Below are 15,518 nucleotides of genomic sequence, written 5' to 3' on the forward strand. Positions count from 1 at the left end.
TTATGTGTTTTTTTGTGTTTTGTTGTTGTTGTTTTGTCTTTTTTTGGTGAGGAAACTCATAACATCAAAGTAAATGCTTAAAATATCCCAATTAATAATAAAACCAGTGATCTCCACATAAATGGATTTTGTAATAAGATGTGTATGTTTGGGGCAGGGGGGTTTTTGATATTTGTAGAAATACACTTTTAGAGTTTCGCGATTGCAAGAATTATTTATAGCTAGTTTCAAAGATAATTACCTGGGTGATAAGAGTTTAGCTTTACTGAGCTGTAAAGTCAGACGTGAAACCACGTTTTTCTTTGTATTGACCTGCAGTCCTAGGAAGTACCTGACAGCCTTAGGGGCTACTCATGAAATATCACAGACGCAGAAGTGCAGAGTAGTTTCAGTAGAGAGAGAAGCACTAACGTGTATCACAGGGAGCAGACTGTGACTTAAGCATCATCTTATTTAAAATCTGTATAACAACATTATGAGAAGGCATCCACAATTCACTGCTAGACAAGAGTAGTCGAGTCTCTCACGGATCCAGATTTGGAGTCATGTGTTTCTTACCCTCCTGCCCCACGGCATGGAATCACAGTGAAAAAATAGGAAATATTTCCTTTTTTTCTTTACAAACTCTATGTTTTCTCCAGCGTGTCGTATGTACAAACCATCTATGCACTTATTCCTACCGACTTCCTCACTAACGTCCACCCACTGAGGCTTGGAAGACGGTGGGTGGGTGGACGCTATCTCATGATGGAGACCAGGGCCAGGCTGAGTCAGAAGGTGCAGAGTGAACTCCGACACAGGCTCTGGGAGCCTCCCTCCCAGCCCCAGAACCTGAGTGCAGAGGGGCTACATCAAAAGTGGCCCCAAAGGGGAGACTCCCCAGCAGGTTTCCACTGGGGGCGTGACGGGCCTGTTAAACTTTGGACCATTATTGTGCTTGTAAACTTGAAAAGTTCCCGTATAAGGAAGCTTTGGGGTTGAGAGTGAGATTCAGGGCTGGGGGAGGGGAGTTGGGGGGCAGGGGAGGAAGCAGAGACACTGGCTTTGTCTGCGTTGTTTGGATGTTTACGAAGAGGAAATGTTTACGCATTTCCATATTAATTATGCAAAAGAAACAGTAAAACGCCATGGTAAACTTGTCGTATTAAAAGCTGTGACAGAGCGACAGAGAGGCACGGACATATATACACTACCAAACGTAAGGTAGATAGCTAGTGGGAAGCAGCCGCATAGCACAGAGAGATCAGCTCGGTGCTTTGTGACTGCCTGGAGGGGTGGGATGGGGAGGGTGGGAGGGAGGGAGACGCAGGAGGAAGGAGATATGGGAACATGTGTATATGTATGGCTGATTCACTTTGTTGTAAGGCAGAAACTAACACACCATTGAAAAGCAATTATACCCCAATAAAGATGTTAAAAAAAAAAAAAGCTAGAGTGACTAGGTACAAAGAGAGAAACTGATTTAACCAGAAGAGTGCCCAAAGTCAGTAAAAACTTCTAAAATTCTGCCTGATATTTGTAAGCAGAAGATAGCCTTTTGTCACCTTATTTTATGTGTCTACATTGTTCACTGTCATAGTGTTTACATATAGAACCGTAGTCTCCTAAGGAAGAAAAAGCCAGAATGTAATAGACATTTATGTTTTTCTGCTTAAAGTAAAACTTGGATGAAGAAGGAACTTTAAAAAGAATCCAACCCTGCATTTTTTAGGTGAGGAAAGAGTACAAGGGAGATTTGGAGATTTAGAGAGTCAGACTACCAGATGCAGAGAAGAAACCAGTGGTCCCAGAGGGAAGCGGGTGGAGGGAGGGGAACGTGGGAGTGAGGGTTAGATGTACAGACAACTGGGTGTGAAATAAGTAAGTTACGAGGATGTCATGGACCGCACAGCGAGTACAGTTATTTTATGACAACTCTGCGGGGAGTGTAATCTATAAAATATGGAATAACTGTGTTGTGCGCCTGAAACTAATATAGTATTGTAGGTCAGAGCACCAGCTATCAGCACAATTTTGGTTTCTAATACAAAGATCCTGATTCATGATGTAGGGCTTCTGTTTGAAAATTTTGCAGAATTCATGATTTGACATGTTATAAGCCAATGATTCTCAGAAGTTTCTAGAAGAGATCTGAAATTAGCTGTAAAACTAGGGAGATCTGGAGTCTTCTGGATTCTAAAGGACATCTAAGTCACTGAGTACTTGGCCTCTGTGTACAATACGCACATCTAATAAAACTTGTTTCAAATGGTCAGCTAAACATAGAACTGAAAGTAACGTGCAGGGTATCTGACTGTCATTTGAAACATCCCCCCTTTAACTTGCTTCGTTGCAGCAGTAATTTAAAATCTGTACCTCCTCTGAGATCGGCCAGTATTGGAGCTTCCGGAAGATCCCACTTTAAAACATTGTCTTAACTGCTGTCCAGATCATTGACAGCTTTCAGGGTGCCTCAGCGTTTACCTCAGCCTATCCTGATGCGGCAGGACTCTCTGGTTTTCCTCGAGTCCAGATGTTTTTGACTGACGTGTGTGTAGTCACTGTGACGCAGGCGTCAGCAATGCCAGCTTTCCGCTTCCTCCGTCATTTTCTGCCTAAATATTACAATTCTCTTTCTGCACCCGATCATTTGAGTAGTGAGGTAGTGTTTGGTACAAAGGCCCTTTTAAAGCAAAACACCTAAAAACCCGCCCTCTGCATCCTGAGCACTGGCTTCTTGGCCCCCTCTGACCGTGTTGGGAAACAACTTCTGGGCGCCGGAAGTCAGATCTCTCTCACCGACGGACAGAGCAGGTTCACGTCAACAGTCCACGGGCACTTTGGTCACCATGGTGACTGTGGTCCGTTCGTGGGGGGCTTCGATTCAGATGCGGAGGACAGTTGAGATAAAGGATGCTCTGTGAGCAGCGTGAAGAGGCGGGGCTGAGGAGGTGGCGAGGAGAGGGGATGGGCTGCAGGCTTGGAGGAAGGAGGGCTTGTGAGCAGAGCCAGGAGCCCGGTGGTTTGGACAGGCACGCAGCCGGCGCTGACTAGCAGCAGTGTTCACCCATGACCGGACGTTGCGTTGCTCTTGCTTTCAGATGCGCATTGGACTGCATTCTGGGTCGGTTTTTGCCGGAGTTGTTGGAGTTAAGATGCCCCGTTACTGCCTTTTTGGAAATAATGTCACCTTGGCTAACAAGTTCGAGTCCTGCAGTGTCCCCCGGAAAATCAACGTCAGCCCTACCACCTACAGGTACGGATCCCGTTCAGTGCCTGAAGTCTATTTTCATTCATACGCAGTCGTCATTTTTGTCTATTGGTTTGTTTCATTCTTCATAACTTGTTCTTGCTTAAACCATCTTAAAGGAAGAGAAAAGCCGTAACTTGTATCATCCTCACTTTAACTTTTTTTTTTTAAACTGCGCGTTAGCCTCACGGGAACTTTGATCTCCAGCCCGACCCATGATTCTCCACTGAGAATCTCCACTCGTAAGCTCTGCCCTGTATTTCTGCTCGGGTGACTAATTGGCCCATTACAGGCAATGTGATCCTATTAGAACAGCTGATTCCCCCCCCCCCCCCCGAAGACACCCACTTCCCACCGGCCAAGCTCCATCAGTCTCCTGACTGGGTGGTAGAGGGCCTCCGTGCACCTGCTTCCTGGGACCAGCACCCTGGCATGCCCTCACCTTCCCCGTGCGTGCCCCGCCCCCGCTGCAGATGAGTGTGCTGCACGCAGCGCTACTCACACCCAGGCTCCCCTCCACGTGGTACCCATGTTCTCTTCGTGAAGCACAGGCCAGATCCGTCCCCCGGCCTTACAAGCCAGAACAAAATTAAACGTGCAACCACGGACTCACGTGTTCCCTCTGACCAGAGTCCTGCCAGACCCTACCACCAAGGTTTCTTCCACTCCCTCCTTATTTCATGGATCTCCTGCAACCCGGCCTCGTTTTTATGCATCACGCTTGCCAAACCGATTCCTGAATGGAGGATGCGTGCTTTGCGTTTCTCTCCCGGGTCATCATCCCCTGCTTTCCTCCTTCGCACATCAGACCTTAAGTCAGAGGCCGCGTCTTCACAGACACATTCCTCACCCGCCCTGGACACACCCTCAGGTGCTCATCTCAGCTCATCCTGTGTTTCTTAAGATCAGGACAAGTGGAGATTCTATGAGAAGTTATACAAATATGAAAGGTAATTATTTCTTTGCAGAGCTTTATTGATAGTACACTGAATTCAGGGATGGCGTTTCCCAATACAATAATATTAGGAAGTGTTAACTTCCTTGATATATTTATGAAGCACATGTAACTTTAGGACACAGACTGCATACGCACAACCAAAACTATCCATTTCCTTCAAACTTCCACTTCCAGATTCTGATCAGTAATTTAGAATGTAATGGCAATTAGACATTCCTTTCTTTTAAATGTCATGAGGAGTTTTCTTCTAGGGGACAGTTCCCACATTTTTGTTTGTTTTTACTGAAGTGCAGAGAACGCAGACACTAGGTTCAATATCGTTTGAGTTTGGGGTCAGTGGATTAAAGGGAGGGTTGCGTGCAGTGATGCAGGATCATTAAAGACAAAACTGGCAGGTGCCCCGTGCGGGCGGGAAAGTTGACCAGTGGCACAGAAGCAGGACTTGAAGTCCACCAGGGAACAAGGAGAACAAGGGATTATGGGACGATGACCGAATTAGGAGAGTTGGTGCAGCTGCTTGCAGGAAACCGCATCCGGTCAGGAGGGTAAAGAAAACCTCCCTCCACATGTGAGCATCTGCCCTGGGACTGTGGCTACTATTCTTGGATCTTACGCAAGCTTTCTTCTAAATGGTTTTATTTTTCCAACCTGTTTTTCTTACAGATTTGGATCTTTTTAAAAAGATGATTTAATGAACAAAACATCTGTAAGTCTCTTTAAAAAGCATGGGATTTGTAGGCAGAAGACATGTCCTACAGCACAGGGCTTACCAGATGTGCGATCTGGAGCGAGGCTCTTCATACATTCAAGTGATTTGCTTTAAAGCCACTTCTGAATGCTCCAGATAGAAGAATAAAACCAGAGGAAAATAGATTCCACCCGTTCCCTTTTACAACTTGCCTTCAATCCACTCAATACTATGTTTTTGAGATTTTTTTCTTGATGAAATATAAATCCAGTTCATAAAAATCTGGTTCATTTATTTACAGTATTCCTAACGCAGTGGTGTGCTGGTAAACCAGCCTGCGGAGTGAAGTGGATACTCCCTGACTTCTAGCTTTTACCAGTTTTTAAGGTGTAAATACTATCACTGTGGCAGGTTTCAGGCTACCGATGGTTTAACTGGCTTGCAGAATTCCAGAGTGTTTAACAGCTGTTTCTCACAAGCTGGTACGAGATAAATCTAGCATGTCCCCATATGTGCATGTGACATAATATGTATTCTAGAGTATAAATAAGCCAGTCTGTCTTCTATCCATGGGTAATTAGAGGATTGCCAGTTTTTCATTATTACACAACGTGATTTGATAAATATTCTTAAACATATGTGTCTAGATAATATACCTACGAATGGTATTCCCAGATCGTGGGCTATACCCAGTTTCGGCTTTACTAAGCATCCGTTAGCTGTCCAGATTGGTTTCACCAATCTATTGGTATATATTGGTAATATGTACCAATAGAATCCACGGTGTCTGAAGGTTTCTGTTTCCCAGTGACTGATATTATCAGACTGATTGTTGCCAATATGACGGGTGTTATGTGATATCTAATTGATGCTTAATTAATCTTGTTCAATTTATTTAATCTTCACAGCTGTCTTAAGAGACATGTATTATTTTAATCCCCATTTGAAAGGCTAGAAATCTGACATCTTTGCTGTTATTCAAACCTACCAGACTTTGAAGCTTATACTTTCAATTGTGTGGAATTCTGTAATTTTTCATTATATATTACCAAATACTATGCCTTAAAAATAATAGGTACTCAAAATATTTACAAATCCATGACTAAAACATCATTTCATTAGTCTCATGATTTTGCAGACTACATATTCATTGGTGCACTGATAAAAATTAGTTGATTGAACACTCCCATGTATTCTGCTTGAGGTCTGTGATCCTCGAGACCTGCACCTCTGTGCAGCGGTTTCCTCAGCACACAGAGGGCCGTCAGCGTCCCCAAGTCTCGTGCAGCATCGTCACTCTTTTCACTGCAGACTGGGGAGTGGAAGGGGAGATACGAGGAGAGATTTTCTGCAGAAGCTGGTTTACAGCCAGTTTCCATCCACGGCCTGAATAATAGATCAGAGAGATGCTTATTAAGTTTGCATTTGACAGAAAGCTAGGGAAGCAAGTGGGAAGAGGAGACAGTAACTTAATCAAAATGATTAGAGTTTCAAATGAGTTTATCATCATGGACAAATGCAGCAAATAATAAAAGCCTGTAGAACATCTGAATTTAAGGTGAAATTTAATTCTTAAGAATTTAAGAAGAAAATATATTGCAAATATCAGATAGTAAGTAGAGTGTCGATATATACAACTAAATCTCACTTTAGTCCTACTAACCTAGAATTCATAAAAATTCTATTGCGAGATCCCAAAGTTACTCTCACATTTTATATGTAGATATATATCTTATATAGAATTTTCTTTCACAAGGTCTTGCCCAAGCTTACTTCTCAGTAACATTTAGAAAAGGAATGAATTGACAATGTCTTATCTCTTTCAACTCCTCCAGTTCTGTAACATTATTTTCATGTATTATTAGACTTTTGGCATTGTTTGGGTTTTTTTTCCTCACTGCTGTGAATTGCACTGTCCTATAGATTATAGATGATACCTTTACAAGACTATTTGATAGTTATCTTTCCTAATATGAGTGAACTACAGTATTTGGTAGGGCTTTCTGTTACTGGCATTGACTCCTTGCCGTTCTTCTGTGAAGATGCTTATAAACATCATTAGGATTTTTCCTGTCAGTGACACTGAAGATGGCTGGTTTATTAATATTCTCAGGAATGTTCCTTTAGTTATGTCACCTTTTCTTGACTAGACAGTTACGTCAGTCTTAAGTTTTATGATTAATATTTGTGTTTCAATATTTCCAGATTACTCAAAGACTGTCCTGGTTTTGTGTTTACACCTCGATCAAGGGAGGAACTCCCACCAAACTTTCCTAGTGACATTCCTGGAATCTGTCATTTTCTGGAAGCTTATCAACAAGGAACAACTTCAAAGCCATGGTTCCAGAAGAAAGATGTTGAGGAAGCCAATGCCAATTTTTTAGGCAAAGCATCGGGAATAGATTAGCCAAATACACACGCAATTGTTAGTCTCTGGGTTTGAGTCCTTGGAGCGTGTGTGGACCTTCTGAGAGCACACTGGGATGGCAGCGAGCTCAGGAGCGGTGGTAACATTTTGGGAGCTAAGTCACCACCTGCTTTTCCTTCCACTTAACATGACAAAAATGTATTCACCTCAATGTTCAACTCTTCAGTGAAAAAGAAAGAGAGAAAGGAAGAGAGAGGAGAGAGAAAGAAAGAAGGAAAGAAGGAAGCCTCAAAAAGTGACTTTGGGGGAGTATTTCTGATATATAAGAATAGCTTATAACCTATACTCAGAACTGAGCGCCTTGTTCATATATCGGGCGATTGTAGTGACCTGTACAGCCTGGTGGAGTCGCCTGCCTTCTGCCCTGGCCAAACACCCTGGTTATCAAAGCGCTTCTCATAGTGTTGGTTGCCTTAAAAACGCTTCTTGAATAGAAACCATAGTCTTTGATACCCTAAGCTCCTTGAACCTTTCAAGTCCGCATTTTGTTACATTTCCTCATTTAACTGTTAGCGTACATAACAAAACAGATTGAGGCTTCTTCTGTTGCACTTTTTTCTTTTTCTTTTTTTTAGAGAAAATAAGCCATTATGGGTTAGATGCAATATGAATCTAAAGTAGTTCTTCTGTAAATATCAAAGATGATTTTATAAAAATATTCTCCACAACGTAATGTGTCGTAACAATAAATATTTCCTTTTTTGACATTTTAAAAAGTCTATATATGGGAAAGGCCATTTTAATTCATAAGAGCAATTTCATTTCTATTAATTCATTTTTGTGTCATAACCTTCAGGATAAAAGAGGGTTACAGCCTACATTAAAATGCAATAATATTATTCTAATTTACTTTACCCAGAAGCAATATGGAGTAAAGGCAGCATTCAGGGAATGAATCATAACGTACAGCAGTAATTTGGACCTATTTCAGCAGACACCCTCCATTGCCAGGCTGAGCCGTATATAAGTTCCATCAGGAAAATCTTAAGTTCAGAAGTGGGAAATAAGACTTGTTCTTTTTGCTGATAGCTTACTTTTTAAGTGTTTGTGTTCAACACTCTGGTGTGTATATATGTCCTTGGAACCATCAGGACTCTTTGTCTTATGTACACATCTGTGAATTTTTTATTCTAGTGAAATTAATTCAATGATATTTTTAAAGAGGATGTTAATATGGATGAAGAAAATTATGCTGTGATTTCATTGTAGAAATTTCAAAACATTTTTCTGGAAAGTGAACTTTTAATAATGTTAGTCTAAGATCTCTGGTGAACTAAGTAACGTGCAGAGTTTGGTTGGAGATAAAGATCTGATTTTAAAAAGAACGCAACTTCGAAGCAAGAGAAAGCTGAACATTACAGTGTTTAAATCAGTATTAGCAGAGCTGTAGATACGCTGAACTCTTATTTGGGGATCTGAGGGGTAAGTCAGCTGGAATTTTTGACAGTTCTCTCCACGAGCCCCCAGGCCAGTCCATGGTGACCTCGGGAATAAAGGCCATTCCTGGCTGGCCTCTAGCATCCCTGGCGTATTACTATACATATCACAATAATTATTATTTACTCAGTGATGCTCCAGTGTCTCGAGGTACTGAACAGGGCTCATTAAATACCAATCCTATTATTGGAGAGTATCACGGGCCTCGGGAAAACATAGTCTCACAATTATATGAAGTTAATAAAAGTATTTAAAAGGAAAGTAAAGACTTAAATACATTTTTCTTTCTGGAAATGAGCCCTTATTACAGGGAAAATATTAGGAATTAAGGGAAATTGAAAAGCATAAAATAATGCGTCTTATTTATCACCTATTTAAGCAGACCCAAATTTGCTAATAATTTATGTTCCAAAAGTTGTAAATTAATTAGAATTCAAAAACTATTTTCTCTGTGTGTGTGTGTAAACACACACACACACACAGAACCAATGGAGGAAAATGTGAACAATCTGGGCAAAAGCTCCATGGGAATTCCTTGTACTATTCCTGCAACATTCCATAAGTTTGATATTTTATCCAAATAAAAAGTTACCGAAAATGTATTTTCTCGAAAACATTAAGTCATCTGTGATAGATTCCCCAGACCAGCCTGCAAAGGCTCGTTAACTATGGGATACCTCAGAGCCCTTCAGCAAGATGGACATACAACATCTCCATGATGGAATGCACTCAAAATCTGCAACTTGGATGCTGAAAACTTTAAGGAATCCCTTTTCCATCTCTGTCTGATCCACTTTGGAGGGTGGAGGTGAGGGAGACGTATTCATGGCCAGACCACTGAGGGTAGGCAGGGACGGAGCCCGAGGGTATGTTCGCAAGGAAAGTGAGGGACCCGGACGGGGGCCTGAGGCTGGCGTGGGGTTGAGGATGCAGAAAAGGATGGACACAGAGGGTCTCTGACAGGGTTGGGAGCCAAGGGTTCCGAATCTTACTGCCAAGTGAACTGTCCTAAAATGTATATAATGTGGGTCCCAAGCCACCGGTTCCTCCTAAGAACGCCAGGAGCTGCTCTTCAGGTTCTGTTGTTTCCGTGACTTCTTGGGTGGGAAGGGCTGTTGCAGCGTTCTACTGGCCTGTCCTCCAAATCCCTCCTCCCTGACGTTGCCAGTCCCTCCGGGGCAGCTATGGTGAGGCACAGAGCAGGCTGCTTGGCCGGTGCCGGTGGGCTAGCAAGGAGGAGTGACGTGGGGAGTGGCTGGGGGCAGACTCGCCCTCGCCCCGCGAGCGCCACCTGCGAAGCCCCAGCGATGCCTAAGGCTGCGTGAGGCTGGAAAGCCACGCCCAATGAGCCGCTGGATGCTTGTGGCTGTAAATGGTGGGCTTTACCTGGATAGTCGTCATTCCTCAGTGGAAGGGACTCTACAGGACACGGCCCTTCCCCGAACCACAGAACATAAAGAACTGTCGTGCCTGCTGGTGGGCTTGGGTGCGTTTCCCCGTGGAGCCGGCTGCGTGGGAACAAGTGAAGTGAAGGCCGGTTTGCAGGGTGAAGGATGCGGTGTGACACACGTGACACACGGGCGCGGGGAGGGCCGTCCGGAGGGGCTTGGGCCAGAGGGTTTGCAAATCCTGTAATGGAGGACGTAACACGTCCTGCAAAACCAATCCTCAGGTTGCTGCAGAGACGATAGGAAAGTGCGATCCCCTTGTCCAAACAGAGGCTAAAAGCAGGGACAGCTTGCTTTACTCAGCAGAGAACACCCAGAGGTAAATGTAAACCAGAGTTTACAGTGTTGCGACCTACATTCTCTGCTGGAATTCTTCCTCAAATCCTGGGAAATCTGTGTTCTCTTGTGAGGAGGGGAAGAATAATCGTCCCACTGTGAGAGGCGAGAACTTCTGGAAGGGATTAGCCCTCTGCAGTCCTGGCTGCCTTTAGTTTCCTTTTGCTCTTTGCCTGTTCGCTTCCAGACTGCAGAAGTGCGGCTCCCTTTAATGCTTCTTTTATGGTGTTGGTGACGTGTACTCACTTGGTGTTCGTACTTTAAGCCACCTGCAACATTTTACACTTTATTGCCACCTATATTTCTCCTGAAGCAGCCTTGCCCTTGACCTGTCACACCTGCATCTGTTTTGACCAACTCACACACACACAATCCACACACTTTTACCTCTAAAACTGTTCTTCCTGTATTCGGTGCCTGCAAAACCAAGATAGCATAGGTTTCATAAACGCATAGCTTTCAAATTTTAAAACTAAGCAAAACGGGGAAAAATGTGATATTCTAAACGCTAGGCTTCTTTTACTATCAGTGCAAATTCATTTTCATCGTAATAAACTTAGTTTCAGGAAAATGTTAATATCTAAGATTTAAACACAGGGATCGAAATCAGGACAAAATTTAATTTGCAGATCTAGGACTTAAGCTCAGATATTTTGGAGATTAGAAGATTTTCGATAAGGTTGTGCTGCCTTTCAATTTTTTTAAGTATTTAATGTTGAGACATTCTGCCATTTGCAACAATGTGGATGGATCTGGAGGGTATCAGGCTTAGTGAAGTAAGTCAGACAGAGAAAGACCAGTTCTGTGTGCTATCACGTATATGCAGAATCTAAAAACTAAAACAAACATGTATATAACAAAAAATATATTAAATTGCAACTAAACCTTACAGATCGTGAAGAAGATCACTTGGCAGAAAACGAGTTTGCATAATGCCCAAATCTTATAAAGTATCAGCTAAGATGTTTGTTTAGTCTGAAAGGTTGCCAAACCCATCTGTATTGAGGGAAGAGCTATGAGGTCATCTCAGGGAAAACTACAGCAAAACAAAATGCTGTTACAGAAGTCGGACAATCCATCGTATTACACGCCCGAATAAAAAGGTAAAGCTGAACCTTTTGGAAAGTTACAGTGACAGTGCTCCCAGGTGCCTTTGGAAACAATGATGCCCCACGAGGCGGCATCCAGGGCTGTTCGATCACAGTGAGCTGCTTTCTTCCCCAGATAAATTGTGTGTCGGAAAATTGAAGTGGATAAAAACGTTTTAGTCGTTGAGAATGTACTGTTCCTTCACCTCCTCCCACATGCAAATTAAAGATGCCCTGCAAGAGCTTAAGGACACAGCTTGATAGTTAGTAACCTAGAGCAGCGTTCTCCAGACGCTTGTATTCTGCACACCATTAGTAAGATCTTTAGAACGTTGACAATCTATTATAAGTATATAAAAATAAATTTTATCCTATAAGTATTATTAATATTTATGATTAATAAATATATAATATGTTGTTCTCAGTCTGAAATAATATAGTAATAAGCTTATTTTTAAGCAAGCATGAATAGGAATAGAAATTCTAGTATTTTCTTCACTTACCCCAGTGAATCTTCTTTATATTTGACTCTAGAAACTGTTACATCAGGCCAGTGGGTCTCCACCTTCACTGAGTCACAAATCACTTTGAGAACTGGATAAAAGATATAGGCCATCACCCTTCTAAAAATGTGCATATGCCCTTACACCCCAAGACTGATGTGTATTTCCAGAGGTTGGGGGATTCCCTGGAATGTACTCCTAGGCTACCGCAGGGAGGTAGCAGAGACCCTCAGGCTAATAACATTATCTAGAAGGGAAAAAACAGCAAATCCTACTTGAAATGAGAAGAGAACGAAGAACTAGAAGAAGTCTGTGAGTTTGGGCATAGATGTGACCCCTTGATTTTTGAGGAGAAAAGGGAAGAAGTTCTTTTGCTCCTGATTCTATGGAATGATTGATTCATGGGGCTTCACATATGAGCAACTAAAGTTTTCTTTTTAACAAATATTTAACATATCTCTCAATACATTTTCTCAAGTTTTTGGTAAATGTGCACTGCTCTTGGTATCCCACTTTTTCTTCTAGTTCAAGTACTTCTTTTCATTTTTCCTCTACGTGAAATAGGATAGCTGGTGAACCTCGTGTTGAAAACCTTGATACTAACAACACTTCTTTTATGATTACTTTCACAGTTGCTTTAAATAACACTTTATTTTGAGATCTGCTTCTGGCAGAGTCGCGAAGTCTATCAAAAATGTATCCTGTGTCTCAGAAGCTTGTTAGATATTGTTGCCGTTTAAATATTGTAATAAAAGTGTTAAATAAAAATCTTCTTAAAATTTAAAATGAGTTCTGTTTAAAAAAAATGAGTTCTGTTTAAAAAGAAAATGAACCATCGAATCAAGTAAAAACTATTTAATACATTTGTTCTGTTGCGGGTCTTGCCGTTTCAGACAGAGGAAACCTCCAACACAACAGTGGGGAGAAAAAGGACCCCAAACTCTTAATTCAGGCCTTTGCTGTGTATAGGTCAGTGTATCCAAAATCCCTTTTGAAAAAGTTAACGTTGAATACAGTCCCGGTATAACCAAAATACATTTCTTTAGTCTGTAAAACTCCTATTTCCAACAAAACTCATATTCAAGTTTTCCAAATCACAAATAAAACGAAAGCCATACATTTTTTGAAAACCTACATTTGAGAATAAAACTGCGCTCAGCTTATCCAAGTGTAACGGTGAGTAGCGCGAGCTCTGGGGTCCATTTGCTTTGGCCGCAGGTTGCTAGGAGACGTTTTTCCATCACTGCCTTGCATTTTGTAGAGAAGCAGGAGGACTGGCTGCCTTTGCTTTACACGGTCTTTTCAAGAACGTCTGTACAGCAGGCAGCCTTAGCAAGTGAGATAATGCCCTCCCGCAGAGCAAAAGCGCAGCCATATTTCCTGCCCGTTACGCAAGATTTGCATTCCTAAGCTCAGGGCTTCTGTCCTATAATGCAGCCCACTGTGTGTGCAGAGATCACATTGTCCTCCGGAAGTGAGGGCCCAGGAAGCCAGTGCAAGATGAGGCTGGTTCTCCGTGTGTCTCTGGACGTCGTTTTGAGTGGTGAAGTCTTCTGCCTCTGACCCAGGGATCTCGCGTCTTCCGCCAGAATTCGCGACACTACAGCAGTTCAACCTGTTACCTCACAGGTAGAGTAAAATCTCACTCTTCTAGTTCTTGACGGTTTGGAAGCAAGGATGGGATGCTGATGGAGACACGGCTCCATAGAAGAGGATGGACGAGGCTCTTGTGGGCCAACCGACAGGATTTGAAGGAAGAGTCCATGGGATTCGGTAGCAAAGATGGTGACCAAGTTTCACGTTCCACAGGGTAGTAAGTGGTCGTCTGTTTTATTGTCTGCGAGTGAGGAAGGACTGGGGGTGGAGTTTCATGTCACGCACCGGGCGGGAGGTGCAAATTCAGCTGTCTCAACAGTGGCTGTGTTGTTGCTGACACCCTCTGGATGAGAGCCTTTCTCCCCAGTCAGGTTGCCAGCCTTAGATGTATGTCATCGTCATAACCAGTACAAAGAACAGTCCTGGACTAGAGCAAGGTTCCAGCCGTCTTCAGACAACAGTAATGGAGAGGGACATTTACACTCAGTGAAAAGGAAGACAATCCACATGCCCTGTGGGCAGAAACCAGGTGAAACGGAAACGTTGGCTAGTTCACCTGCGGATGCATCGTGCTTGTGGGGAAAGGATGGCAACAAGGGAGTCTGAGGCTGAGCTCTTTCTGCAGACTTTCATGCCAACCTTAGATCTTTGCAGAGATGACAGTCAGAGGTCTTGGACTTTTTCCGTAGTCCTGGCTGCCATAAGGGAGCTTGGTTCTTTGGGGGGGATTGCCCGGAGACACACAAACTCCTGTGGAAACCACAGATAAGGCATTGCTGTGGGTTGAACCGTGTCCCCCCAGAATCCGTATGTGGAGGTAGATGGTGTCATTCCCTATTTGGGAATAGGGTCATAGCAGGCGTAATTAGTTGCGATGAGGTCACCCAGAGCATATAGACTGGACCCCTAATCCAATATGACGGGTGTCCTTAGAAAAAGGGGACATTTGGACGCAGAGCCACCCAGGGAGAACCCACGTGACGCTGAAGGCATACATCTAGCTGAGGTTTCCACGGGTCACAGAATATCAGTTATTGCCGGAACCAACCAGAAGTTATGTGAGAGGCCCAGGACAGGTATTTCTCATAGCCCTCGGAAGGAGCCAACCCTGCCGACACCTTGATCCTGGACTTCTAGTCTCCTGGGTTGGGAGACAGTAAATTCCTGCAGTTGCAGCACCTGGATACGCTGTTCTGGCAACCCTAGCAAAGTCAGGTAGGCAGTGTCTGGACCTTTCATGCCCTGAATTGGATTTACGCTGCTGATTCAAGTGACTAGACAGGCTGACAAAGACAAATGACTGAGGTCAGACCCATGGCCCTGGTAGACCTTGCACATCAGCTGGGCAAGAATTTAAGGATATTTTCTTAGTAATAGGGCAACTCGTGCCCCAGATTAAAATGATCCCCTTAAAAAGAAGTCACTGCTATGCAAGTCAGCCCCTCATCAGCTGGAATGAGTGAGCCCCACGGCCCAGGCTGGATTCAGCGTTGCTGGGCTGCTGAGAGCAGGGTCCCCAGGCCAAGGTGGACGGTGTCAGTCACGAGCACCCGGCCTCGTGCTCCAGGGTGCCGGACCCAAGACTTCAGAGGCTCTCTGTGGAGCCACGAGCTGGCTGCAAACTGCAAGCGAAGGCTCCTTGCTCAGCGGGCTGGAGCGGCCCTCCCCCTCTGCATTCCCTGGCCCTTCCTACTCACGCCTCTTTCAGGAGAGAGCCGGTTAGGGGTGAGGCCCGGGTCTCCCTGCCCCTGGTGTGTGTGTGTGTGTGTGTGGAGTCAGGGGTCTGAATATTGCGGGGTGGGGAAGG

At 43.6% G+C, this 15,518-nt stretch overlaps 1 protein-coding gene across 2 annotated transcripts in view; it reads left to right on the plus strand.

The window, feature by feature from the left end:
- The window catches only part of GUCY1A1 (guanylate cyclase 1 soluble subunit alpha 1), a 63,310-nt gene extending 50,466 nt beyond the window's left edge, over positions 1 to 12,844 (plus strand). For both annotated transcript variants that reach the window (XM_082652728.1, XM_082652729.1), the window contains exons 8-9: positions 3,081 to 3,235; positions 7,081 to 12,844. In XM_082652728.1, the coding sequence (XP_082508854.1) occupies positions 3,081 to 3,235; positions 7,081 to 7,282 (357 nt within the window). In that variant the 3' untranslated portion in view covers positions 7,283 to 12,844. The remainder of the gene's footprint in view (positions 1 to 3,080; positions 3,236 to 7,080) is intronic.
- The last annotated feature ends 2,674 nt before the right edge of the window (positions 12,845 to 15,518 follow it).

This window comes from Grampus griseus (assembly GCF_964374135.1).
Source record: "Grampus griseus genome assembly, chromosome: 4".
Classification (NCBI taxonomy): domain Eukaryota; kingdom Metazoa; phylum Chordata; class Mammalia; order Artiodactyla; family Delphinidae; genus Grampus; species Grampus griseus.